This window comes from Passer domesticus, chromosome 2 (genome assembly GCF_036417665.1).
Source record: "Passer domesticus isolate bPasDom1 chromosome 2, bPasDom1.hap1, whole genome shotgun sequence".
Lineage (NCBI taxonomy): Eukaryota > Metazoa > Chordata > Aves > Passeriformes > Passeridae > Passer > Passer domesticus.
The window spans coordinates 27,897,516-27,923,962 of NC_087475.1; the positions used below are offsets into that span (position 1 = coordinate 27,897,516).

The following is a 26,447-nucleotide window of genomic DNA, read 5'->3' on the forward strand; positions in this document are numbered from 1 at the left end:
TTGACTGCTCCATTACCAGACACCTGGAGCACTGCTGAGATAAAGGACAAATTAGAGATCCAGCAGCTTGTCCCTATCATCTGTTCCAGACTTTGTTGATGTGGACTACAGGCAATTATTTCCTACTGTCCTTGTTATAAAAAAAAATTAAAAATCCCAAGAGGCCTAGTAAAAGCCCTTTATGGTCCATCATCATCCAGGCTTTAATTAAGAGCTGTAACCAAGTGCTTACATGCCACGCAGCCAGGCAGGACCCATGCTCAGGATTATTCTTTTCCTGAGACTACCTCTGCAGCCCTTCATGCCAGCAAGAACTTACCTAAAATGAGGTCTGGGGAAGGTGCAGGAGGAAGTGTATGGTTGAGCAATTTGACCTCATACAGAACCCCAAGGGCTGCAAATGGGTAAGAAAGCAGCAATTTGCCTAGTGCTGAGGCTTGCTGGGAACCAGCTGCTCTTCCAAGTCATGGGAGGAGGCACCTCCCAAAATGCCAGCCTGTGACAATTTCAAAATACTGGTTTTGCAGTGTCCAGAATTCCACAGCTGGAGCGATGGTGCTGGGCAGGGCACAGCTCAGCAACCCTGGCACTAAAACCCCTCACGTGTTGGAATGACATACTCTGCTCCCACTTGGCTCACTTCAAATGAAGTCCCAGCTGGGGCAGATGTTTTCCTGCATATCTGGGTATATTGTACTGGATTTTTCCATTCCATCTAGGGATCTAGAAACACTAGCAGGGCTCATCCTGTTCCTACTGTTTCCTTTGAGTTTTGATTTTATACTTAATAAAAAAATGCTGATAAGTGACTTGTAGGCTCTGCTGAATCAGGCCATCAGGAGACAGGTGCTTTGTGGATGTTTTCAGAATGACTTCTTTGTTGCAGTTTCTCCCATAAGAGAAGGCTGAAGGCAATGACCACGTGGCTCCATTCATGCATACAGTGTTGGGAAGCACAGGCCAAGAGTGCTCTACTGCCTTACCCCACTTTTAGGAGGGTCATGTGAATTAGTAGGAGGCACCCAAAGTGATCAGGGTCCTGCTGGGTCACAGTGTGTCACCCCTGAGGAAGGAGTGCTCTCTAAGACCTTCCAAAGCACCACGTGTGCCAAGGTACTTGCTGATAAGACAACAAGAAGACACTAGGCAGAATTAGTAAACATCGGGCATCCCACAAGTAAATTTCTAAGCAAGTAATCTGGTTAAAGCAAGGCTTAAGTTTGGGATATTTTCCTTAAAATGACCATTAATTGGCTTGAAATTCAATTCAAGAGGGCCAAATGAGGCTCGGTATGAGTGCAGCTAAATGTGTCTGTGAATAAGGGCACCTGCAGTGAACAACATAACTGAGCAGACAGGGAGGAAGCACTGCAGGGTCACATACAGCTGAGCCAGTGTCAGGGACAGAGAAACACATTAGCAACCTGCAGAGACAGCAGGGGACAGGGCAGCAGTGGTTCAAGCAAATGGACAGCTAGTGTGCAGTGCAGGCTGGTAGTGCACGGAGGTTGTTCCTGCCTGCATAAGAGATGAGAAACGAAATTCAGTGAAAGGCACTCCCCTTTGGGAGATGGGGGGACTAGGATAACACTGCAGTTGTCTGGTTCACCCTTCCTCCCCTTCCAGCACAGACGAGTGACCAGCAGTGAGGGCTGGGAGTGGGACACACGCCGAGCTGGTGGCAGGCTTCAGTGGGCAGAAATGACTGATGACTGCCCCTAGGGGGTCACTGCTGGGCCACACTTAAATGAGTTCTGTCGTTAAAACAGCAGCACCTTTAAGTACCACAATTGCATCTTGCACATCCAGAACACAGTCCTTCTGTTCATGCTCCTCCACCTGTTGCCAGCTGTAAAAGTTTAGTGCTCCTATTTCTAACACAATCCTAACGCAAGCACAGGCAGTAAAAAACAAAGTGCTAAACCCAGTTCTTCTGTTTTTGCATGTTTCAGACTGGAATTTTCACAACTTGCTAACCATATGGTTTATGGGGCTCACCAGTCCTGCACGGCTCACAGGACTCATCAAACCTAAAACTGAAAAGTATACTTGCTTCTGAATTCTGCAATGCTTATGTTGTCCTATAAATCACTGTCTTCACTCCCAGGCTCCTCATGAGGAGCCAGGATTTTTTCACACCTGAAGTGCTTAGGACTTTCAGACACATCTACACCAATCATTATTGTGGGATGGCAAAGAAGGCATGGGTGAAAGAAGATGCATGGGTGAAAGAACAGCTTTGACATTTTTTTCCCTGTAAACACAGCAATTCAGTTATTTTGCTAGATGGAGAACCTGGTAGGGGAAATCACCTTGTTGATACTTAAGAATAACCTTTATACCTTCCAACCAGAACTGTCACTTTGTATCTCCATTCCTTATGAATATTTCAGGAAGTAGGCCATATATAATTAAAGATGCCTATGACACTTGCAATGCTCGCTGTTCCTGCAACAGCTGACAAAGAGCAGTAACCCCAAAACTACATTTTATAGTCCTGCCTTTTGCATAGCTCCTGCAGCTCCTCTCTTATGAATTAATCAAGTGGAAGATTTCAGCTGTTTTCTTAAACAATTCCTGATAGGAGGATGTAAGTCACCGCCTTGCATTATGCTAAATAGATGCAGACAGGTACAGCCTGAACAGAGTTCAGTAGCTGCTTAGAGGAAATTATCTCTAACCTCAAGTCAGCCCTTTATTTCTGCAGAGGACACATCAGAAACATGTTTAATTGAGAACACACTACTAGAGCTAACCACAGGCAAAACTGTAGTCACAGAGATTAACACAAGCATACTTTTAAAGCCTCTGTTGAACTAGGGCCTTAAGTGAATACCTCACCTGGGAATGGGGAATAATTGTCAGAATATCTGCATCTCTAACAGGCCACTGGGAACTCCTTTCAGAATTGGTTCTGAAATACTCTTGTTTTCAACATCCTATTATCAACTCGACTTGGGAAGCAATGGAATTAATTTAGAGAAAACGGTTCAGAAAAACATATGGGTTGCATGTCACGTCTGGGCTCCTTCAAAACCTGCTTCCTTCCTGTACTTTCAGCAAGCTCACCAATACCAAAGGGAACAGTAGTTATGAACCCCATATGCTTTGAATACATAAAACACCTATATTCTAGTCCTAAAGCTGTTTGGCAAGCCCTTCTGTTTCTTAGAAAAATTAGGCTGTAAGACTTGGTGACCTCTTTGTTTATAATATTCATCCATTCAATACTGCTGACAAAGTGACTGCTTCCTTTGATGGCTTGTGATGAGCCTTGCCAAGTTAAACAAAGGACTCTGCTATTAATCTGCTCTTCTGATTTCTCTGTTATGAGGCTGAACCTGTTTATCAAACAACTATAAAATACTCCAGATTAACTCACGGTAGCCACCAAAGCAAAGACAAGCTATACATTTTCAGGACAGGTAACAACTTCCAGAGTCTGAAGGAAAGAAAGACTCACATCTAAATGGCTGAAGTGGCTGCACCTTCCAGCTCTGCTTCCAATTGGTGATACACATATATGAACATCAAAACACACACCCAATCAAGAAACTAGCCAAATGCATCCTTTAAATATTGATAAAGAGGGAGCCTAACAATACAACAGGTTTACAGTTTTAAGGGCTGCTTACTTCTAAATCCACTACCCTCACTGCCATGACCTGGCACGGTCTTGTTGCATTCATGTGCTGTTCAGTACCTCCGTTCAAGTTCCTGGCTCTGTTCATGTCCCTTGCCAGCTGGTGGCAGGGGAGATGGGGAGTTGGATTAGGTTCCCTGCAGAGGTCCCTGCCAAACACTCCATGACTGTGATCTACCAGCAGTGTGCAGGGACACACTCCTCATGCTCAGACCCAGACTATTCCACACAGCCTGTAAGGCATGTCAGCCCTGTTCCAGCACTTCTTTACAGGTACCTGTTCAGAACCCTCTGGGCTGTTTTCATCCTACCAGGTGTGCTTGTTCCTCACTGCGCCCAGGAGTCCTGCTCCCCTGGCCCACAACCTGGGCTAAAAGCCCAGGGCATGTTGCCCCCACCTGGTAAAAAGTATTGAATCTGGATAAGCCTATCATTTATTCTGAACTAATTTAGAAGGATTTAGTGCATTAAATAAGTTCATAGTAGAAGATAATTTTAGAAATTTTATTAATATGCATTGCAGCTTAGCAGAGGTATGTGTAGAAGTTACAGTCTGTGTATGCCCAAATCAACTTCACTCACTTCAGTAGGAAATGAGACAATCAAAATATGATTCACTAGAAAGAAATGAGCCAGGGCCTTTCCACTGACAAATAGCAGAAAAACAGATTGATCACAAACACCCAAGAGAAAGATGTGTGTGTGTTGTACAGAAGGAGCAATAGTGCTCTACTAGCTACAGATGAAAGTTTGTCTTAGCAAACCATTTTCAATCAGTAACATTTGTTATTTTTAAGGTAAAAATAGCAAAGTTTATTTTGAAATAAAATAAAACAAAGGTTCACTGAGGCAGTGAGTTGAAGTGGGACCAAAGTTTCCTTTTTAATAGACTGACCCCTTGCTATCAACCTTCAAAGGAAAATACAACTCTTGAATAAAAACATTTATATTCTTCTTTATTTGCTTTTCTCGTTGTTACAGGAGCTGCCTTGGCAGATGGTGGTTAGCAGATGAGCAGTTTCCAGTGATGTGGTTCTCTGACCTGTATTGCTGATGCACATGATATTTAAGGGCTACTGGTTCAGCAAACAACATCTGGGTGACAAATCCTTTCAGGACAGGTGACAACCCCGTCAAGAGCACCACCAAAGGATACCTGTGACGGCTGCAGCAGCAGAGGCATTTACTCCCTCCTGACTTTTCTGGGAGAATTTCAACAGGAGAGGGCGGTGCAGGCACAACTGAACGTCTCCCAGTGAGTGATTACAGCCTCTTGATCACAGGTTTCAAGGAGAGAAGCTGCCTTGGTGTCCCTTCTGGGTGCTCAGGAGGGCTGTTGTACTCCATAGCTGGAGCTTGCTCTGGACAACTACTGATTTACAGCAGTTGTATTTTTATTAGAACTGTCTTATAATTTGCTAAGAGCAAAGAAATTAATTTTTTTTTTTTTTTTTTTAGGATCTCTCATTTTCCATAGAAATTCACAGAAGTTTTCAGAAGAACTTTTAGGAACCTACAAGAAATAGACAGCTTTGACACAACTCTTCCCTTGCCTTTTTCCCCATCCCACCCCCCTCCGCCCCAGTTTATTCATCAATTCTCTAACAATAGCAACAATCTCCTACACAATGGCTAAATTAAATGTACCAACTGATTAATATTTTCCAAACTTACTGAACATATCCTATTTTCCCATGGGATATGTGTCTAAGAGCATCAGTTTCCTAGAGTCCAGATGTACAGACACACATTAGGAGAACTTCCCGTATTTTATCTGTTGCAGTAGGCACCAAAAATGAGGATCATATTTAAAATTCTCAGACCTTCCTCAGAAAAACAGTGTTGTTTTTATTTCAAGCCTTTCAGGAGTCTGGGAAAGAAATAGTTAAAAATAAAATTATATTAAGGTCAGCAGAGGCAGCATCATGATTTCCATGTTTTCCATATTCTCCAGATATGGAATGATTTCTTCTAACAATACAGAACAAGATACTATTCAGCGTGAGAAGTAAATTGAGGCTGTGTTTCATCTTTTTCCTTTGCCAACACAATGGCACTGTCAGCAATACAACCTTGAATGTCTTCATTTTCATACATTAACCCTTTCAGCCTTGTGAATTTAAGCCATCTTTTTGACTCACGGAGGAGAAAATGCATTTTAAACTCCTGAAACAATGGAGAACAGAAATTTTAATTAAAGTTCTCCTTGTACACATGTACATATAACCCTCCCTTTAGCAACGAAAAACCCTTTTAAAATTAAACTTATCATGCTGAAATAATTAACATAACTCCTGGGAAAAATGCATAATCTTTGCATACCAAATGCCAAAATGTCTAAATTAACTGTGTTTAATAAATATTACATTTCTCTTTGAGTACATACACTCAGTTAATCATGCATTGATAGGCAGAAAATAAAAGCTTTAGGTATTGTAACTTAAGCATTTTGAACTCCACTGGTGTTCTGATCTTTGCAGGTCCCTGAAGGGCTCAAATCTTCAGTCCTCAGGATGTGAGCCAGCTGGAATAACACTGAAAAGACCAGGAGCCTCACATCAGCAGCGCTTTTCCACAGCTGCCAACCTGGATGCCATCCTGCTGCTCTTGGGTGAATCCCTGAGCACCCCCGAGTGCAGCAGCCAGCAGCTTGGGGGAATGGACTGCTCCTCTCTTCTGGGCAGGGTGGCACCTCTAGTGGGCATCCGAGCTGGGTTCTGGAGTTCAAGCTTCATGAGTCACACCACACTAATTATTTGGTACTTGTTTTGTCCCCAGAGTTTGGCACAAGGCTGATTTCTTATTCCAGGGTATCAACATTTTGGTCTGCAGGGAGTGAATTTACAGGAGGAAATATTGGAAGTGATGGACCCTATCTCTGTACTTTTGAGGAACCCATTTCCAAGCTTGTCTGTTTATAACACCCGCTTAGAAGCAAATTTCAGCCTCTCTCAATACCCAAAAGGCTGCAGTAAAAAATTAACATCATTATTTTTTTTGTGTGCTTAGCAGGATTTAAATGTGACTCAAAAACATTCCCAACCTTGACTGCAAAATTACATGGGTGTATGACTCTTAGGTGAAGAGCAACAGAATTCAAATGTAAGAGCAAGAGAATTTCATTCAGCCTCCTGTATTTATTATCACTCCTCCACCCTGAAATCAACTACATCCAACCCTTGGTTTACAAAATACATAATCACAGCCAGAGGATGATTCAGTCCAGTTAAGGGATGTGTTGATCCACAACACCTACTCGTTCCCAGCCTCTGCTTCCAAAATTCAAGGTGCACCTGCATCCCAGCTGCAATGGTCCTCAGCCATAACTGGAGCCCTTCTACAAAGTCTTTTAAATTGAGAGACCAGCCCTGGCCCAGCCAGTCACTTTAACAGACACATGTAATCTTTAGAATCATAAGAATAAAAGCAAGTTATGAACATTGTTGTACCATTCAGCAGCTAAGTACATAGCAGCTGTATTTAAAAGTAGCCACTATCAGCCAGAGAAAGCAAATTAATTATTTAGATATATTTATCGGATTTATAGGTCAACTGAAGCTAAAGCTACTTAATTGAAATCCTGATAACAGATTGAAGCCAGTGCTCAATCCTATACTGTGAAATGCAAAGTCTTTATTAAATAAAGCCATTAAGAAGGACGATAATCCCTGTGGCCTTAAATATGAATAAGGTGCAATGTAAATAATAAAAGGCAAAAATCCAATTTTCATGCAGTGAACTTTCAAATACTCTGCTGTTTCCATTAAATTACCTTTTATTCAACATATTGTAATGGCACTGAGGGCACATCAGGCTTCCTTGTAATACAGTTATTGTTCAGCATAAAAACTGGTTTTTAACTTGAAACAGAAAAGTGAAATATTTTATTTGGCTTCTCTCATATGTCAAACGACATGAAAATTGAGAACAAAAGCTTCACAGATGCAATAAAAGAGAAAATAAAGGAAAACTAAACATATGCAAACAAAAAAAAAAAAAAAAAACCAGAATGTGAAGACAAAAGAAAGAAACAGGGTACATAATAGTACTTTTCCAGTTGATTTTACAGCAATTTAATACCAGGAAATAGAACAGGAAAACAATTTCAGCAACTAAAGTAACTAAACTTGACTGTAAGCCAAACAGAGCTGTAGCACACAGCAAAGGAGGTGGAGCTCGTGTGAAATGTCTGTCACGCTCCTTCCAAACATGAGGATGATGACAAGAGCTTGAGTGCATCAAGTGCCACAAGAGCACAGCGCTCACGTCTGGAGGTGTGTGATCACTCCTGGCTCTGCCGTGCTGGAAGTGCTCCCTTTGGCCCTGCTTTAACTTATCATCCACAAAGGAAGCACTGATATTTACTGTTTTCTAGGAAGGATTCTATGGAGTTAAGAAACGCTAGCTAAAGATTCCTGTATTTACTGACAAACTGAAAACTGTAACATAAGGTCAAGTATTTATTCTTATTGTTCAGGAAAAGAACACCCATTGCAAAATATAAATAATCCATTAAAAATGAGACTATATTTGTAAGAATGTCATATGATTTTTCCACTATAAATTTTTCTGCAAATCAAAGGAATTCCTCCAGCAAAGCTGTGATGGAATAAAGATAAGAGAATGACTCTATTTTTATTCAATTCTATATTCAATTTGGAAGCATTACACCCAAGGAAACCTTTCAGCACAAAAATACAATTTTCCTTGTAGCATCTTTATACTGCATCAAGATGTTTAAAGAATCAATGGTAGAGATATGAACTACTGTAACCTCATGAAACACATTCACACCCATTTTACAATATTTACATTTCACTGTCTATAGCTGTGTGTTGCCACAACAGGCTAAAGTAAGAATGGGTAATAATTAGCATTGACTCCATGATTCACAGAAGGCTGATCAGTCCCTTTATTATATTATATTGTATCATTATTAAGGAACCCAGAGCTTTTATAGACAGTCATGATACACCTAGACCTAATTAGTCCACCAATCCAAACACCATCACCACTGGCTAATTAAGAAATCACCCTTTCGTTAACAAATCTCTATAACACATTCTACATGTCCACAATAACAGGTGCAGCAAGTGAACATAAGAATTGTTTCTCATTCTTTTCTCTAATCTTCTCACAGCCTTTCTCCCAGAAAGGCCTGGGAAAGTTGTGTGTTGCTCTCTGTGGCCAGAGAGCTGCTGCCACAGCTGTGTCTGCCACGTCCTGTTTTCTGTGCTCATTCTCTGGTCACAGAGTCACAAAATCACAGAATGGTTTGAGATGGAAAAGATCATAAAGACCATCTAGTTCCAGCCCCCCTAACAGTGGCAGGGACACCTTCTATTGACCAGATTGCTCCAGGCCCCATCCAACCTGGCCTTGAACACTTCCAGGAATGGGGTATCCACAACCTCTCAGGGAAACCTGTTCCAGTGCGTCATCAGCCCTCACAGCAAAGAATTTGTTCCTTATATCTAATCTGTTACCCCTTGTCCTGTAACTACAGGTCCTGGTGAAAATAATTTCTATACATCTTTCTTATAAGCCCCTTTTGGGTACTGTAGGGCTGTAGTAAGGTCTCCTTGGAACATTCTCTTCTCCAGGCTGAACAAACCCAATTCTCTCAGTCTGTCTTGCTAAGAGAAGTGCTCCAGCCTTCCTCTGGACCCTCACTAATAGGTCCACATCTGTCTTGTATGGAGCACCCCAGAGCTGGTGTACTCAAGGTGGGGTCTACTGAGAGGGAAGTCAGGTAGAATGACCTCCCTCAATCTGCTGGCCATGCTGCTTTGGATGCAGGCCAGGAGACATCTGAACTTCCAGGCTGTGAGTGCACATTGTCAGCTCCTGCCTAGGTTTCCATGCTCCAGTATCCTGAAGTCCTTCTAGGCAGAGGGGTTCCCAGTCCATCTGTAACCCAGTCTGTAGTGACAGCAGTGTTTGCCAGAGGGGCAGAACCTTGCACCTGGCCTGGCTGAACTCCAGGAGGTTCCCATGGACCCACTCCTTAAACCTGCCATGGTTCCTCTGGATGGCACACCTTCTCTCAAGTGTATCAATGGCACCACTTGACACGTGTCAGCAGCACGATGGCTGAGGGCAAACTCAATCCCACTGTCTATACTGAACAGTACTGGTCCCAGTAAAAAACCTAAGGAACTCCACATGGTGTCCACATCTCCGTTTGGACATCAGCCATTCATTTGGTCCATCTCTGCTCCCATGCTGCTCACTTGCAAAATGAATAGGGAGTGTCAAAGCTCAGAAACAGCTCTGCTCCAGAGGCTGTCTGCTGCCCCACAGAGAGAGGATCCTGGGACAAAGGGGAGATGGCAATGGGGCAGAGACAATGTCAAGGGGAGATGGCAATGGGGACATTGAGCTGCTGCTGCCCACGCAGCTGTAAGCAGCAAGGGGAACTAGCAGCTTGGGACAGGACAGGGGCACAGAGTGGACCATGGGGGTTCCCTGAGCTGTCACCTCCCATCAAGCCTGAGTGAAACAACGCATCCTCCCACCCTCCAATGGAAACAAACCCCTCCATGGCCTGAACCCATGGTGACAAGGACACAGCCTCCATATGAGACCTGGCAAAATTGTTTCATTTGGTTCTTGCATGTGCAAAGAAAGACAATACATTAAATAAGAGGAAAAAAGCAAATCTATTCATGGCATGCAGAGCAGAAAATACTAACACCTGACAGACCTACAGTGAAGTAATACAGCAACTCCATCTGTGCAAACCATTATCTTGAATAATATTTTCACCAAGTCAATGAAGCAAAGCTATTTGAAAGATGTTTCTCAAGCTTTTATTCCTAGGAAGGACACTATTGCCTTCCAGCAACACTCTCCAAAATGGTTCTACGGAGGTGCTACAATATTGCTACATACTACAGTAGTGATTTCTCACACCTCCCACCAAACAGAGTCAGAGTCCTAAAGAGCAGATCTGTCAAGTAGCAGATTACTCACATTCCTTCATTAATTACTGAAAAAAAACCAAAAAAAACCCAGAAGAGTGGATATTTAAACTCACTCAGACAAAGCTACAAAACAGCTAGGATACTTAACATTATAAGGATCAGAATCTCCTCGTACTATTACTTTCTTGGGTCTGCAACTACACAACATCAAAAAATGAAATACTGCTATAGAGGCATCATTTAATGCTCTTTTAAACTCTTCAGGAGAGGGGAAAAACCCACCAAACCCTGCTCCCCCCTGAAGTAACCTTTACTGTTTTACCTGAGATTCATTCTGGTCTTTGTCTGCTTGCTGCCAATTGCTTTGAGTTTACACACTAATGAGACAACTGCAGGCTGACAACAGTCTGTGCTCAGTGTTCAGCTTCTATTTATTTCACCAGCACTGAACAGGAATCACCGATCTGGGGAATCTGCATGACTACCCAAAACTCATGAATTGACTCAATCAAAGAAGCACATATTAATCAAAAGCATCAGACCAGCTGAGGAACCTCAAATCTATCCTATTTCCTACTATCTCTTAATTCAACTTAATTCAACCAGATGAATTAATTCTCAAACGATCAACTTAAATAGGAACCCTCTCTGGAGGGCAGCATTCTAGCATAGAAACTACTCACTACATGAAGGGTTTTGCTGAGGGAATCACAAAATTATCAAGGTTAGAAGAAACCTTCAAGATTATCCACCCAGCACCACCATAATCACCTCTAAACCATATCCCCAAGTGACACATTCGGATGCCTCTTGAACACTTCCAGAGATGGTGACTCCATTCTCTCCAATCCCTCACCACTCTTTCAGTCAACTTTTTTTTCTGATATCTAATCTGAACCTCTCCTAGTGCAACTTAAGGTAATTTCCTTTCATCTCTTCACTTGAGAAAGGAAGAATTTAAACATCTATTTTGTATAAAATCAAACTAACAAAAAGCCAAAACACATGAACAAGGCTGGAAAAAATGGAATAACTCCTGGAATTTTTAAGCCTCATTTGATGAAGAACAAAGAACTACAAAGAACTGAAGAACATCAGCCATTGGGAACATCCCCTCTTCTCCTTGGTACTGTGCCCCTTTTATTGTCACCCCTGTGCACCCTGAATTCTCCTCCCATGTTCCCTGGCCAGAGACAGCTGCCCCTGCCTCTGTTTTCTAAGTAGGTGGTGGACAAAGTGAAGAGTTGTCAAAGCAGGATGAGTCATGGGAGTGTTAATTTAATGACAAAGCACAAGCTCACCAACTCCTTTCTTGCTGTAGCAATGAGGAAGATTCTCATCAGCAACAGCTGATGATGTCCCTGGTGCAGCACAGGTTTCTGAGCTCAGAGAACAGGGTACAAAGACTTAGAAAGTTCAGCGTGGTCTCCAAATCTTATTATTGACTGCACTTGAATACTAACCTACAGTACTGTTAGGGAAAACTCTCCCTAAATACTCCCCTCATATTTTTAAGATTAGGCTATCACACAAGCCCTACTCCCACAGGAAACAGAACATCCAAAATGTTCCTCTCTCATTTTCTGCCCAGTCCTGTGCTGCCTTTCACTATGACTCTACTTGGTACAGTCATTCTATCACCAGGCATCTCCCTCTCCCAGGATCCCTGACCACTAGCACCACAGTGACTCATGAAGCACTTAATCATCCATGTCAAAGGAGCTCATCTTCTGGATCCTTCTCTGAGCTCATACACAGAAAAAAAGGTGACGATGCTCATCCTGAAAGCTGGGTTCTGCAATATAGGCTAGAGAGGACGTGCTGATTTGGGAGATTAAAAATTCAACAAGTAGGAGTGAAGGCACAGGCAGGTGGCCTAGCCCACTGAAAAGTGAGGATTCATGTGGAGAAAGAGGACAGGAGAACCAGACCCCAGCTCCTGGACAGACTGTTCCTGCACACTCCTGACTGCTGGATGTCTTCAAATGTGATGGAGCACTGCAGGAAGGACACAATGACACAGATCCTTGGCTGGATCTTCTGTAACCACTACCAACAAAGAACTTTGCTTCTCGTATTCCTATTTTTTGTATCTTTTTAGAGGTGGGTGAAACAGCTGGGAGAGGAGATGCATTAAACAGCACAACAAACTCACAAACTCCCCCCAGTCCCCCAGATGATCACAGTGCTTGAGGCATCATTTCCTGCTCTCATTTCGGAGGGTAGACAGGGCTTGTCTCTCTGCTCTACACACTGCACAAGGCAGCAAATTAAATGCTATATCTTATTGGTTTGGTTTTTTTTAAAATACAACAGGTAAAACCAATTCTTAGCAACAGCAATTTCAAAAGTATAAAATTAATATGAAATGAACATCACAAGTGGAGAAACTGGAAAGCAAACTGGCTCCTGAAACAAAGAAGGAAACTGGCTCTTGAACACCTTGTGCCTCTGGACACCTCTGTACTTATTGTAGTATGCTGCTGACAAGACAAAGGGAGGAAGACACCAACCTTCCCTTTAGCTACTTTCTTCCTGGTTTTAGAAGCCAGGGATGAAGGGGAGATGGCCATTCAACCCTGGCCACTGAGTTCTTGTTTATTAGGAAGCAAAAAATTACCCCTCCCTGGCTGAATAATATTATTACAGATGATGAAACCTCCACAGTCCCTTCTTTAAAATGTGCTGAATTATTTTAACAGTAGCAACCATCATGGAAGCTTACACTCAGACAGAAGTGAGACTAACTGCACATAAAAGGAAGTCCTGTGTTTATCAAAAGAACAGATAAAACTCTAGGAAAAAAAATGAATTTTCCCTTCTGCAATATAGATCAAAGGTAACATGCTTTCCTTTTATAAAAAATTTACTAATTTTTAAAAAGGTGTAATTGGCTCAGATTTTACATTGCTGCATGACTGTGAAATAGAAATAGTCAGATGTTTCCCACTAAGATCTAACACCATAATTACCTACACAGCAGAAGAGAATAAGCAAAAAATTTCATCTCATGGTTGTCAACTACTATTTTTACTGTATTTTATGACGTGTGTGTATGACTGTATTCTCCCAGGGGGGTTTATGATTTGTTTTAGAAAGCGCATATGCAAAAGAATGAGGCTCTCCACACAAAACCTCTTGGCTGAAATGCAAGATGCTCTGGACTGAACACAAAGATGTCCTCGCCTGCCTCTTCCACCCTCCCTGCACAGAGCTGGCTGAGCAGCAGCAGCCCCAGCACTGATGCATCATGCCCACTCAACATGCTGCAGATCCCATTCTGTCAGGAAAGTCTGTGCTATTTGTGCGCCTCATCTCGTGACATTTTAGCATGAAATCACAAGGGGGCTCAGCAATGAGCATCAGAAGAGTCCATCACGACTTGTCCCAGCATCCTCAAGGAACAGGCGCCTTGCAGCACACTGGGACCCATTCCCCCTCCTCCTCTCCAGCCAACCCCTTGTTGGACATCCCTTCTCCCTCACACAAGCACACGATATGTGTCCCCATGGGCACACGTCCAGAGATGTGGCCAGACCAGACCAAACACACACCTGTGTCTGACAATAATGCACAGTTTAATAGCTATGAACATGAGAATGCATGGAACCAGCCCACCTGACAAGAAAATATACATTCAGGGAGATAGATATAGATATATATAGTATACATACCTATATTTGAGTGTATCATGTTTACAGACAACTAAACGTAAGTTGAAGTCAATCAAAATACAATCAAAACAAAATCTTCCTTCTATTTCCTTCTACTTCACTGCATTAAAATAATTACACATTCATAAATTATTGCTGTTATTGGAAATGAAAACATATTGATTTGCTTATAAGGATGACAATATTGTAAACCTGGTATAAGGTGAAATAAAAACATTTCAAAATACATATGAAGGCAGCCAGTAAAGAGGCAGCCTACTAAAAGCTGTTAAAGCTGTTTCAAAATTAATTTAGAAATTAAAAAAGTAAATTTATAAAATCATGTCTTTTTATAGTAAGTCACAGAGGAGTTTTTTATTGGAATTGGCCTGAAAGTAATCCACAAATAAACATGTTCAATAATATTTACTGAAATGATCATTTAGAAAAGTAAATACAACAGTGCCTGTGTTTGGCTTTCTTCTTGGCTGTTGCAGGGAAGGCAATCAGGAGGCAGCACATCAAACACAGCAGTGTCCCCTTCGTTTGGTTAGGGTTGCAATATCTTAACCCAAAGGTCCATCCACTACTGCACAATCAACATTTTAAATCTCTCTTTCCCTCTACTCATCTTGCCCCTAAACCCACTTTAATGACACATCAACTGCAGCAATTAAGGAACCTTTGTCCAGAAGGGGAAAGACTGTAACAGCTTAATGAGATAGTAATACATATTAAAATCAATATTATTCAGATTATGTATCTATTCTAGTCCTTCCTCTGAAAATAACTGAGACTGTAGGAGAAATGATCATTAGCATTTTGATAGCAATCTTGCCAGCCTTCTGTTAAAATACTTTCTCTTTAAAGTAAAACTGGGATTTGTTATCTTATACAAGCAGACCACTCTAAAATTAGCAATGGCAAATTCATATTGGTTTGCATCAGATTTAAAAAAAACTTGGAAAAAAATTAATGCTAACTTGCCTGAATAATCAGACTCTTGTGCTTGTTGCTGTAGCAGTGGAAAGACACTCTAAGCATTGACTAAGAAGCAATCTCTTCTCATAAATACCATTTCTGAGCACAGAAAGGCACTTCTTAACCATATACAGCATTAGTTTCACATGTCTGATAAATCATATTCCCGTTGACAGCCAACATGAGGGACAAATTCCTCCCTACCACAAATCCTTTAGGTATCTTCAAAAAAAAAAAAAAGAAGAAGAAAAGAAAGAGGCTAAATGCTGCAAAGCAGGAAAGGGTTTTGCACCTTTGTCTCATTGCCACTGCAAGTGGATAAAAATTCCTCAGCATTCCTGAGTCAAATTATATTATGCAAACACCATGGTGAAAGAAAACAGTTCCATCTCTCCCTTTTTTTAATTAGCGAATCCCACAGCCTTCCTTCTCCTCCTGGCACCCAGTGCTGTGAACCAGACAGCTAAGCCCTCTCGTTTCCAAAACGGGACAAGATGGAGACCTGCTGCAGAAACAGCTTTAAATTGTTCGTGAGGATCTGTGTCTCTCAGAAACCCCTGCCCTCAGTCAACCACATGCAAACAGACCAATTGCACCAAAAATCCCAGCCACTCCGACAGGACAAGAAGCCAAACTTCAGCAGGGGCCAACCATGCTTTGAAGGTGCCAGAAACCAGTTGTAAGACAAAGCCAAGCAAGTTTTTCACTATTTAACCCCTCAATAGCCAGCCTGCAGATGTGACAGACTGAGCCCTTCCACTGACACCTGAAGAGCTCCAGCAGCTCCTTTGGGCAGATATTCATCTGCCCATCACCTGAGTCCACAGGTCACCCCAGCTAATTGCAATCAGTGAGCAGCAAGTTCTGTAGAATCTATGGAACTTATGCTCAAAAGACTGGTCAGAAAGTGCTCTTGATTCCAGATGTTTTACATTTTTCTCTCTGCTTTTGAAAACAAAATGTCTTTTTAATACCAAAGTAATACTCTCTCCTTCTGTTCTTCCCCTAAGAGCCATCTCATGTACATGCATCATTAAATTAATGTTTGTTCTGTCGAACGGAATAAAACCATTCAAATTACATACAAAGACAATTAGATTAAATTATTAGGCACATGCTGTGGGTTTTTCTTTTTAAAGCTATTCAAACAATTTTAAAGGTTTTTCAGCAATCCTCTAGCAACATAAGCAAAACTTCCCACAAAGAGGAGGTAACAAGTTTAACATTACTGCTGAGGAAGATGGTAATGGAGCCAAGTGAGTAAAACTAGCACATCAGCAACCCCCCCGTCACCCCATGCAGCCAGGAAAAGGCATGGCTCAAGCTGTCAGAGGAATCCAAACTAGCAAAAGAAAGAGGATATGGGGCTGGTATATGGGGAGAACCTGTTCGCAGGCCCATCTGCATCATGCACTAGAAAGAAATTTTTCTCATTGTTTAATTATTTCTCTCTCTCTCTTTTTTTTTTTTTTTTTTTTTTTTTTTTGTGCATAATGGTCAGACCAGTAACTTTGCAGCCAAAGTACCAGGCTGCTCCAAGCAAGAGGCTCCTGTCATTAGGAGCAGTTTGTTTTGGTGCAAGACTAGGGATAAATAGGTAGCTGTCAGCTGGCACTGTATTTCCCTGTCACCCTCCCCAGCTGCAGAAGCACAGCTGCTGTGGGAGCTGGGCAACGCCAAGGTCATGCAACCTTCTCAAATCCTGTAGTTTATCTTTGTCCAGGCGCTCATGTCCTGTTACAGCTAATCTTGGGTTCTTCCCATGACAGCTCATGGCAGATTGGGAAAACCTGCTGTAAAATATCAGTTTTTAACAGGACTGCATTGAACATGTTTGCAAAAATTTAGCTTGATATGTGATGAGTGAATGCAGGAAAGCTGAAACCATGTTCACCCCCAGCAGTTTTGGTCTGTAGAAGTCACAGTCCCTGAACACAATGAATCTAGTGCTCTATATGTCATCAATTACAATGTGGCAATGCTTAAAGACATTAATCAGAGTGAAATATTAGTTTTAATGCCTCCTGAAGCTTAAGGAAAGGTTTCCAAGAAACAATGATCTACAGCTTTAAAAACAAGTGTCATCTCACAGCTGAAGATATTTCAGGTGGGTCACTGAAGTGCAAGAGTAAACAATGGTTTTTATCTGAAATTTAAGCACTGTTTCTTAAGAGAAACAACATGGAATATTGAACAGAATAGTGAAATTAGAGGGGACAGTATAAAGACAACAGTGCAAAACTCAAGAACTACCCAGCCTTTTCAAGATGAAATCCTAATGGGATTACTAAACCAAAATTATGAGACAGCAGAAAAAATAACTCTATAGCATAAGAAAATACCTTATCAGAGAAATAAATCCTCCATGGCATAAATAAAAAATTGTTGTAGCACTTTATGTGGCAGCTTATTGATTGTATGAACACAGCTTCATCTATGAAGAGCATGCGTAGCCTCCCCCTGACCTGCAAGTACAGGCACCCAGCATTACCAGCCAGTGCCTGCAGCCTGTCTGACCTGTTGGGCACCCAGCCAGAACCAGGAGTCTGCCTGAACATGAACTGATAAGATTAGAAACAAGGAATACAGTGTACTATTACAGTCCATGCACAGCATACATCGCTGCATCCCTGCGCCGACGCTCCCCGCAAACCAAGCGCAGCATCTCTGCCAAACCCCACACAACAGCAGAAAACAACCTTGGTAGCTTCAGTGCATACAGCCAGCACTTTGCATTTTTCCCAAAACACAGCTTCTCTAGTAATAATTCTGGATTTGTAGGGCAGCTTCCTTTGGAAGACTGAGAAGCACACAAGGGTGGGCTAGTGCTACTGGGGCAGGTTTCCAGCTGGGAAATGTGAAGCCCAGAAAGGTCATGCAGCTTGCTAGACATCAATGACCATGTTCTGCATATGCCTTGAAATAACAGCAGAGCTTTAGGGCAGCTGAGCAAAAATTGCCAGGGTTGAAATGTGCACTTTAGGGCTGAGCTGAGCAAGCCTATCCATCTGTCTTTGAGTAACCAGCCACCGAACATGGAACCCTGTCATATGCTAAACGTTACCAGCATTCATCATGAATCATTCAGAAGGATGACGTGCAGGGATTAAACTTAGCATTCACATTTGACATCAAGAGAAGTCCTACAGAGGCATGTCACACTGACACAAACTAATAGGGAGGGTTTGAGGCTAATGACACAAAGCCCTCTCCATTGTCCCACAACTTTTTTAGCTGTGACGGAGCCACTGCTGGCCACCCCAATTCAGAAGAAAAAGTCCACTGTCAGCACTGGCACCCTTTGGTCACATCAGGTCCATCACACATTTTTCTAGCTTGCAAGTAAAATAACATCATCGCATAGAAAAAATCACAAGTAAAAATACTCCATTTCTGGAAAACGTAATGGACATGAATATGACACCTGCAAATGGCACATTTTCTGGAAAGTGTAAGTGAATGATGAATTTTTCTGACACAGCCCCTCAGCAATCCCCTCTCCTTTGCTCACTCATTTCTGTGGAGACAGCTTCAGCTGCTGGGGTTTTAAATACTTCTGGCTATATTCTTCACAATATCCTTTAGTATGGTACTTAATCTCCTGTGTCAAAACACGTTTTTAGCCATCTGCCAGACAAAAAGGAAATCCTCAAGATCAGAGCCTTTGACACGTGGAACATCACTCCTTTTTGGATGGCTTTATGACAAAGTTCAAGTGCTGATCAGTGAAACTACAGTGTCAGAATGAAATAAATCAAAGAGAATGAACAAAAGTAAGTCCCTGGGTTTATGTATATGGCACACTGCTGAACAGCACTCCAGTCTGTGCAAGCCTGACCATTAAAAAGGCAAGCTGAAGACTACCCTCTGCCCAAGACAAAGCATGTCCCCTACACAATCCTCTCCTGCTGTAATATATATAAATGCATATAAACGCCAGACTCCATCTGCCTCCTCTCGTGTAACACAGGGTGGGATCTTCCTCTGATAAACAATGCCACCAAAAAGGAAAGAAACAGGTCAGCAGAGAAATACAGTGAGGTCTACTCCTTTAATCCACAGTAGCCAGTCTAGGATGAGGCAGAACTCGAAAGTGACAGAACATCTCTTTTGGAGAATTTCTACAGAGTAGCTGAAAAGCTTATTAAGCAAATTAGCGCTGTTCCCTCTGCTTGCAAAACTTGCATGAAGCCAAGGGCTAGCAAATGGCAGCCTTCCTCCCGAAACAGTGAAACAGCTCTGCAAAGCTGATACACAGGAGATGCATCCTGTGCAACACGGGAGTGCAGCCCATCCGTCACTTTGCTCAAGCATGCTGACACATCATTTTCCTTACGTGCACATCTTACTCTTCACCAGTACCTACAACCCATCTGGTAACACACCACATCCCTATCTATCACTTCGGCCATGTTTCCTCTTCTGGAAAAAAGGACATGTTTTGTTTTACTAGGTTGTTTCTTTTTCATGCAAATGTTGTTCTCAGTTTGTATTATGAGCAAACAAGCAATAAGCCTTGCACCTGGAGTGCAAGACGCCTGGTTTGGGAGGAAATTACTGAAGACTTGCATGCACTTAGCTGGCTATTAGATCTTAAGAATGCCGCAAAAAAAAAATTAAGCGATAAACTGCAATAATTGTTAAAAAAAACCTCAAAAATAAAACCCCAAACTCCACACTCAGTAAAGAAGGCAGATTTACCATAATGCCTCAACAATCTAAGGGAGCCATTTACTTTGACAGAACCTGAATTCCCCAAGCAATTCGACAGTGGTAATGGAAACAGAGGAGCCAATAAATTATAACCTTGTGAGTAATGCGCCTACCATTATAAACCACTCTTAGCCTCCTGTCTATTCCCGGGGTGCGGGGGCACACAGCTGTTGGATTTCCTTTCCTTCATTCTTCCAGTGTGCTCTTTCAGCAGCTGGACCCTTTTATAAGGTCTAATACCATACTCTGCATTTAAACAGCTTTAACGTGAACATCTCAAAACATGCAATATAATTTAGAACAAGACTTGGTTTTTTACAGGTTGAAACAGAGGCACTGGGTCACACCATTATATATCGACAGGATCCCAAATTTGTTCAATCATATATCAGTAGGTACACTTCTACATCTCTTGTACTGAAGATGTGTACCACATATCTCCAAACACCTATAGTATTTCAGGAGTGTTTCTGAAGAATGCTCTTGGACAACTTTAGAAACAGCACCAGCGCCGGTTCACCCCCAGCTCAGCCCCTCTTACGCTGGCTTTCAGCAGTCTGTACAGACCAAGTCTGTGACAAACTATGGAAAAGAAAGGCCAGAGACCTTATAAAGAAATACACACCATACAGAGTTTTGCCCAAGAGACAAATAACATGTGTTGATTTCAGAAAATAGCATATATGCAAAGAAGATTTCTCCAAAGTATAAGATGCAGAAGCAAAATACAGGCATGATAGCAACACAGAGGCTGACCCTGCTCTGTCTTCTAAGGTTAATTAAAACTCTCACAGAAACAGATCCCTGGTGTGATTTTAACACACCGGTCCAAGGATCTGGGCAAGATTGAAGTCTGATAGAAGTGACCTTGGCTCTCTGCCATTACACTTCCCAATCAGCATTTTCCTTCCTAACCAAAAAGCCCGTAATGTTATGTCCTATTTTACATACTGTATTATCTAAAATGAAAGGTAATAATTAGCAAAATAGTGCAATTTGCATTTAAGCCCCAGGCAGGAAATCTACAGTAATTTCTGAAATATATATATATCACAAAGAATCACTTCTGCTTTCTTCAAGGCAGCTGAGCTGTCAAAGACCAACGCAAGAGAGAAAGGGATGTAATTCTTCTCTTCTGTATCAGCCTCAAAAAGCTTGATTCTAGCCTGGATTGTACCATCTATTGTTTAGTACAGAGAGAGGTTCTGCACTCTTGTCTCCAGGACTGCTCAGCAATCAGCTGTATCAGCAGCTCCAAGGAGGATTATTCTCCCCTGCTGCTTTTTTTAAAAGCAGATTAGTTCAGACTTTCTTTCACTGTAATGAACCTTGTAAGGATCAAGCACATTGCATTGATTTCCAGGATAAATTTGTGCCATCAGTCAAAAGGCCAAGCAAACACTTCACAGACCCACTCTGTCCCAGCAGACCCACTGCCCCAGAACTGCCGATTAACCCCAGCAAAGGGAAAAGGATTGCAGTTGTTAACCATAACAGCGAAATGTGATTCTCAACTCGTGTAATTTTGCTTTCTGTCAAATTCAGATGGGTAACAACCCTCACAGAAATGGACAACAGAACTGCCAACGCTCACCAAGGTGCTATGCAATCAAAGACAGAAAATTATAAAATGCAGTGCGTTTTTATTTACTACATGATGTCTGCAATAATGGCTAGGGAAGCAACTTTTTAAAAGCCTGACAATTTATGGTAAATAACAAAAACTCAATTTCCCTAAAAATCTGCAAATAGCTTTCCCCTTCAAGCATTTTATTACATGTGCACACTTCTGTAATGTGCAAGCTTGACTAGGACTTAAAGATTTGATAATCAGAGATTGTCTTGTTGGACACATGGTCACAAAAGCCTAGTGAGGGTGCAAGACCCTGCCCCTCCAACACAAACACTGCAGGTGTAATCAGCAGACCCTGCCTCCCGCAAGAGACACCTGCCTGGACTTCAAACCAGACCATGGGATATTGTACTTTACCTACTGAATGCAAACTTCTCTTTCTAAAATGCTGAAACTAAGACAGGAGTTGTCTGCTGTGACAAAGCTACAGCACTAAGCTTAGTTGGAAAACAAGGGAAAAAAAGCAGAAGGCAGAATTCCATTGTGTTTCTTCTTTAAATTGGACAAGTCATTATTAAGTACCTGAAGCTCATTGAAGACTACAGCTCAATAATAAAGGATCTAGCCTTCCAGAAATACTACTTAGCATATTTCAATTCCAACTCCAGGACAGAATTTTACGGAACAATGTATGGCATTTGCCACAATTTCCTGTAGGGAAAACTTCAGCAGTACAGGTCTATTCTTTTTTCAGAAAAAAAAAAAAGTAGAAAAATAATTAATGGAAACATTTAATATAGCAATACAACTTCACAAGGAATCTCTACACTGACCTTTTAAAATCAAAAGCCTGTACACTAAACTACAGCTCAAGTGGATTTTGTAAAAGATCAAAGACAATTAAATATATCCAGTATATATATGACATTAAAAGTGAGATTAAGTTCACAGTTTTAAGACTGTCTCCATTCCTAAGTCTCCTGAAGAGGTGCAATAGTAAATTTTATCATATAGCATGAAAGAGCAATACAGGACAGTGAAAGGAACTATCTTGTCCTCTCCGAGCCAACGAAACCCTTGTCATGGACTTTAAAGGGCACAAGATGGGGCACTCGATTGAAGAGTTCAATAAATAAATGCACACGCTGCAGTTCTCGCCTTCGATAAATCACACACCTTATACATAAAAATGAAATTACGCTCCCTTGAGAGGGGAAGCTTCAGCTTCAAACCCCCACTCCGTTCCGCCTGTCAGGAGGGCTCTGCGGGGTTGTAACAGCACCGGCAGCGCCCGGAGAGCGGAGGGGAGAACTCCGGGCTCGGAGGAACACGCCGGGCTCGGAGCGGCCGAGCGCTCCCGGAGACTTCGCCCCGCAGGCAGCGAGGGCGGGAGCGGCTCCCGCCCGCACCTGACAGGCACCTGGCGCACCGACACGCCGGATAAGAGCGCTTTCGAGGCACTCTGTGGTTCACAACTCCACGTCCGGCTCTCCGACACCGGGGGCCCGCCGGTGCAGGAGCTGCCCGAGAGCCGGTATAAACCCACCCAAAGGGGGGTGTCCCGGGGCGGTCCCGGCCGCTCCCGCCGCCCGCGGCCGCCCAGAGCACTTTGAGGGCATCCCCGTCCGAGCGTCCCATCGTTAGATCGGGGGAGCTGCACAACAGCGGGCCACAAGTGCGGGGCAGGCGCACGCCGGTGCCCGCGGGCGGACACCCACCGCCGCCCGCGGGACGTCCCGCGGCAAACCGGGGCCGCCCGGCGCTCCGCGGGGACGCGCGCTCGCCCGGCCGCGCTCCCGGCCCGCCCGCGCCCGGCCCGGCACCCACCTTTCCCAGCAGGGCGCTGCGGCTGGCGGCCGCCAGTTCCCGCAGGCTGGCGGCGGCCGAGGCGGCGGCGGCGGCGACGGCGCTGGGGGCGGCGGCGGGCTGGGGGTACGTGGGGGCCGCGGAGCTGGGGCTGCCGCTGGCGCCCCCGGCGGCGCGGGGCCGCTGCCGGATGCCGTCCAGGAGGCGGACGAGGAGGATGTTGGCGGGCAGCTCGTCCACGCCGCAGCCCACCAGGATGCGGCACTCGGGGCAGCGCAGCTCGTGGCGGGAGCTGACGATGCTCTCCAGACAACGGCGGCAGAAGGTGTGCTGGCACGGCAGCACCTTGGCCGTGGTGTCCAGACGCTCCAGGCACACGGAGCACTCCAGAAGATCCAGCAGCGACGACTCGTCCATCGCCGCCGCCGGCTCCCGCTCCGCCGGCGTTCCGCCGCCGCTCCGCCGCCCCCTCGCCTCCGCCTCCGCCCCCGCCCCGCCGCCGCCGCCTCCGCCTCCCCTCCGCGGGGCAGCGCCGGGCCCCGACGCCCCTAGGGCCGCCGCGGCCGGCGGCGGCGAGGGAGGGGCGGCGGCGGGGCGGCGGGGGCCATCGGGGCGGCGGGGCTGCCCCCGGCGGCGGGCGGCGGCGACCTCGGGGGCTGCCTGGGCGACGCTGCCCAGCGCCGTGCGGCGCGGCGGCGATGCCAGCGGCGGGGAGAGCGGCGCTTCGGGAGGAGGGCACCTGTCTGCCCGCGCCTCCTGCCGCCGCCCGGCGCGGCTCGGCAGCTACGGCGGGGCCCGGCGAGGCGCCCGCCGCGCCTCCGCGCGGGGCGGGGAGCCCCGGGGGGGCGCCCGCAGCACGGCGGCCGCCCCGCAGGCGGTCCCCGCCCGCCTCGCCGCCGCTCCGTGGCTCCCTGTAACCCGAGCCAGCAGGGCTCGCCGCCCGCTTGCCGCTGCCGCCGCTACTCCCTCCTCCTTCTCCTCCCGGCGGAGGCTCTCGGACAGGCGGACGAGACCCTTCGGGGAAGCCAGAGGCACCCAAGCCGGGGCGGAGGGGAGCCCCTGCGGGCCCGGCGCCCCGCGGGCGGGTGTCGGTGGCGGCCGGGCGGGCAGGGCCGCGGGCCCGCTCCCGCGGGGAGCCGCGCTCGGGCCGCGCCATCCCTGGCCGCGCGGCGCCCCCTGGCGGGCGCGGCTGGAGGCCTCACCTCGTCACCCCCGGTGCCCCAGGGCGTCCCCAAATAATCGTGATTTAATTGTTAACGTATCGTGTCCCACCCTGAGGGGGCCGAAAGGGTGAAAATAAGAGAGGGGGTCGCGCCTCCTCTTCCTGCCGGCTGTCCTATGCCCCAGCCAGCTGCCTGCCCGGGTGCCGTCCAGTCTGTCGTGGTACCCGTGTTCCGAAGGCTGCAGCAGGATGCGCCTGGGTCCTGTGTGAGCTGGTGGTCAGTCCCTGTGGTAAGGGGAGAGAGTCTCATTCTGGAGTTACACATCTGTGGTGTTTATTAACCACAGGAAGTTTAAAAATATGACATACAGCCACTTGCACGTGTGGATATGCACAGAGCTTCTCCTAAGAGAAGCTGCCAAAGAAGCCCTATTCTTCATATAAATATTGTATTTGACAAGTCCCTTTTTTTATAACTTTCGACTATTAATACGATTTAGGGCCCTCCTGAACCCAGACACTACAACTGAAATACACTGTAGTCTTGTCAAAGAGATTCTTCATTTGTGGTCCAACCCCTAACCCAGTGGTCCAAACCCTAACCCAGCCTTTTCTTCTATACCTGTGCCTGTGCTGCAACAGAGCACTTTTGGAATTGAGGCTTGCAATCCAAGTGCTTGCAAAAGCCCTCCTATCCTTCTCTTAAGTGACACTTTTAAAATTGGGTTTTTGTGAGAGCCATGTCATGGCAGCTGCACAAAATCTTTCTGTCAGCTTCATGACTCTACAGTTAACTTGCAATGCACACAGAAAGTTGAACCTGTTGTGATAAGGGTATTCTAGACACTGTGTAATAAAATTTACTAAATTTCAGTGTGTGAAAAGCCACAAATCTCTTGCTACTCGTTTTCTACTCTAGAAGGAATATGTGTAAAGCCAAATTAAAGCTCCCAATGCAGAGCTTTGGTATTTTTTTGTTGGTAATGTCCAGTAAGGTTAGAACCTCTGCCCTTGCAGATAGAAATACCAAGCATAACAGTTTTAAAATATAAATAATACTGATTCCTGCAGAAATGTGGAACACAGGATCAAGGACTTTGACTTGCTCTGAGTAAAACTGTTAATTTAAGAAAAAGAAGTAGTGGAGAACTTTTAATGAACTTTGTTTCGGCAAAAAGAGAGAAATACTGGAATGTCTAAAATGAAATACATAATTTGTTTCAGCACTTCATATTGCTTCCTTCAGAGGTGAACATTTAAATATCACTGTCAAAACTTAAAAGCCAAAAGTGCTGTGTTACACACTAGAATACATCCAGTGATTAGAGGGGCACTTTTCATCCCTCCTTCTTTCTGCTTGCTCCAGAGTTTACAACCAAACTGCCCTGCCACCAGAGTTGCCCAGTGACACAGCCCCAGAGCAGGCAAAGCACTCTGGAGAGCCAGCACCCAAAGTTGATGAGAGGGTGCCTTGATATTGGGTTGGCTTAAAATAGGTGCAGATGAGAAAAACATGTATTATTTAATAGAAGAAATTGCTGATGCACTTAAAACGAGAATTTGCTGTAATCCACCTGGAAAGTACCCTCTTACACAGGAGCTGGGTGCCATCACAGAAGCAGAAGCAAAGCTATATCAGGTCCCTGCAAGGGAGAGGAGGTCAGGGAGCTCTCCAACAACCTCAGAGCACTGCAAGTGAGGGAAGGAATTGCTGAGGGACACTGAGGAGGATGGAGGAAATGGGAACCAGAGAAGGAGAGAGAAAGGGGGACATGAGATGAAAAAGAGGTAAGGAAAAAGGAAGGGAGGCAAAGATTAGGAGAGTGAAAGGTTTATACAGAAATGGCACAAAGGACTAGAGACAATAAAAGCACATTTTTATGAAAGGAGGAAGAGACTTGCAAGTTGGGCTCCAGCTAGAAAAAACACCTCCTAATTCTTTGATGTCAGGAGAAGCATTTTCAGGCTTACAAGTCGAGTGTGTGTTTGT

At 44.5% G+C, this 26,447-nt stretch overlaps 1 protein-coding gene across 1 annotated transcript in view; it reads right to left on the minus strand.

Annotated features, from left to right (window-relative positions):
- The window catches only part of SH3RF3 (SH3 domain containing ring finger 3), a 246,179-nt gene extending 221,870 nt beyond the window's left edge, over positions 1-24,309 (minus strand). The window contains exon 1 of the mRNA XM_064407910.1: positions 23,317-24,309. Coding sequence (XP_064263980.1) covers positions 23,317-23,712 — 396 coding nt within the window. The 5' untranslated portion in view covers positions 23,713-24,309. The remainder of the gene's footprint in view (positions 1-23,316) is intronic.
- Positions 24,310-26,447: the final 2,138 nt, after the last annotated feature.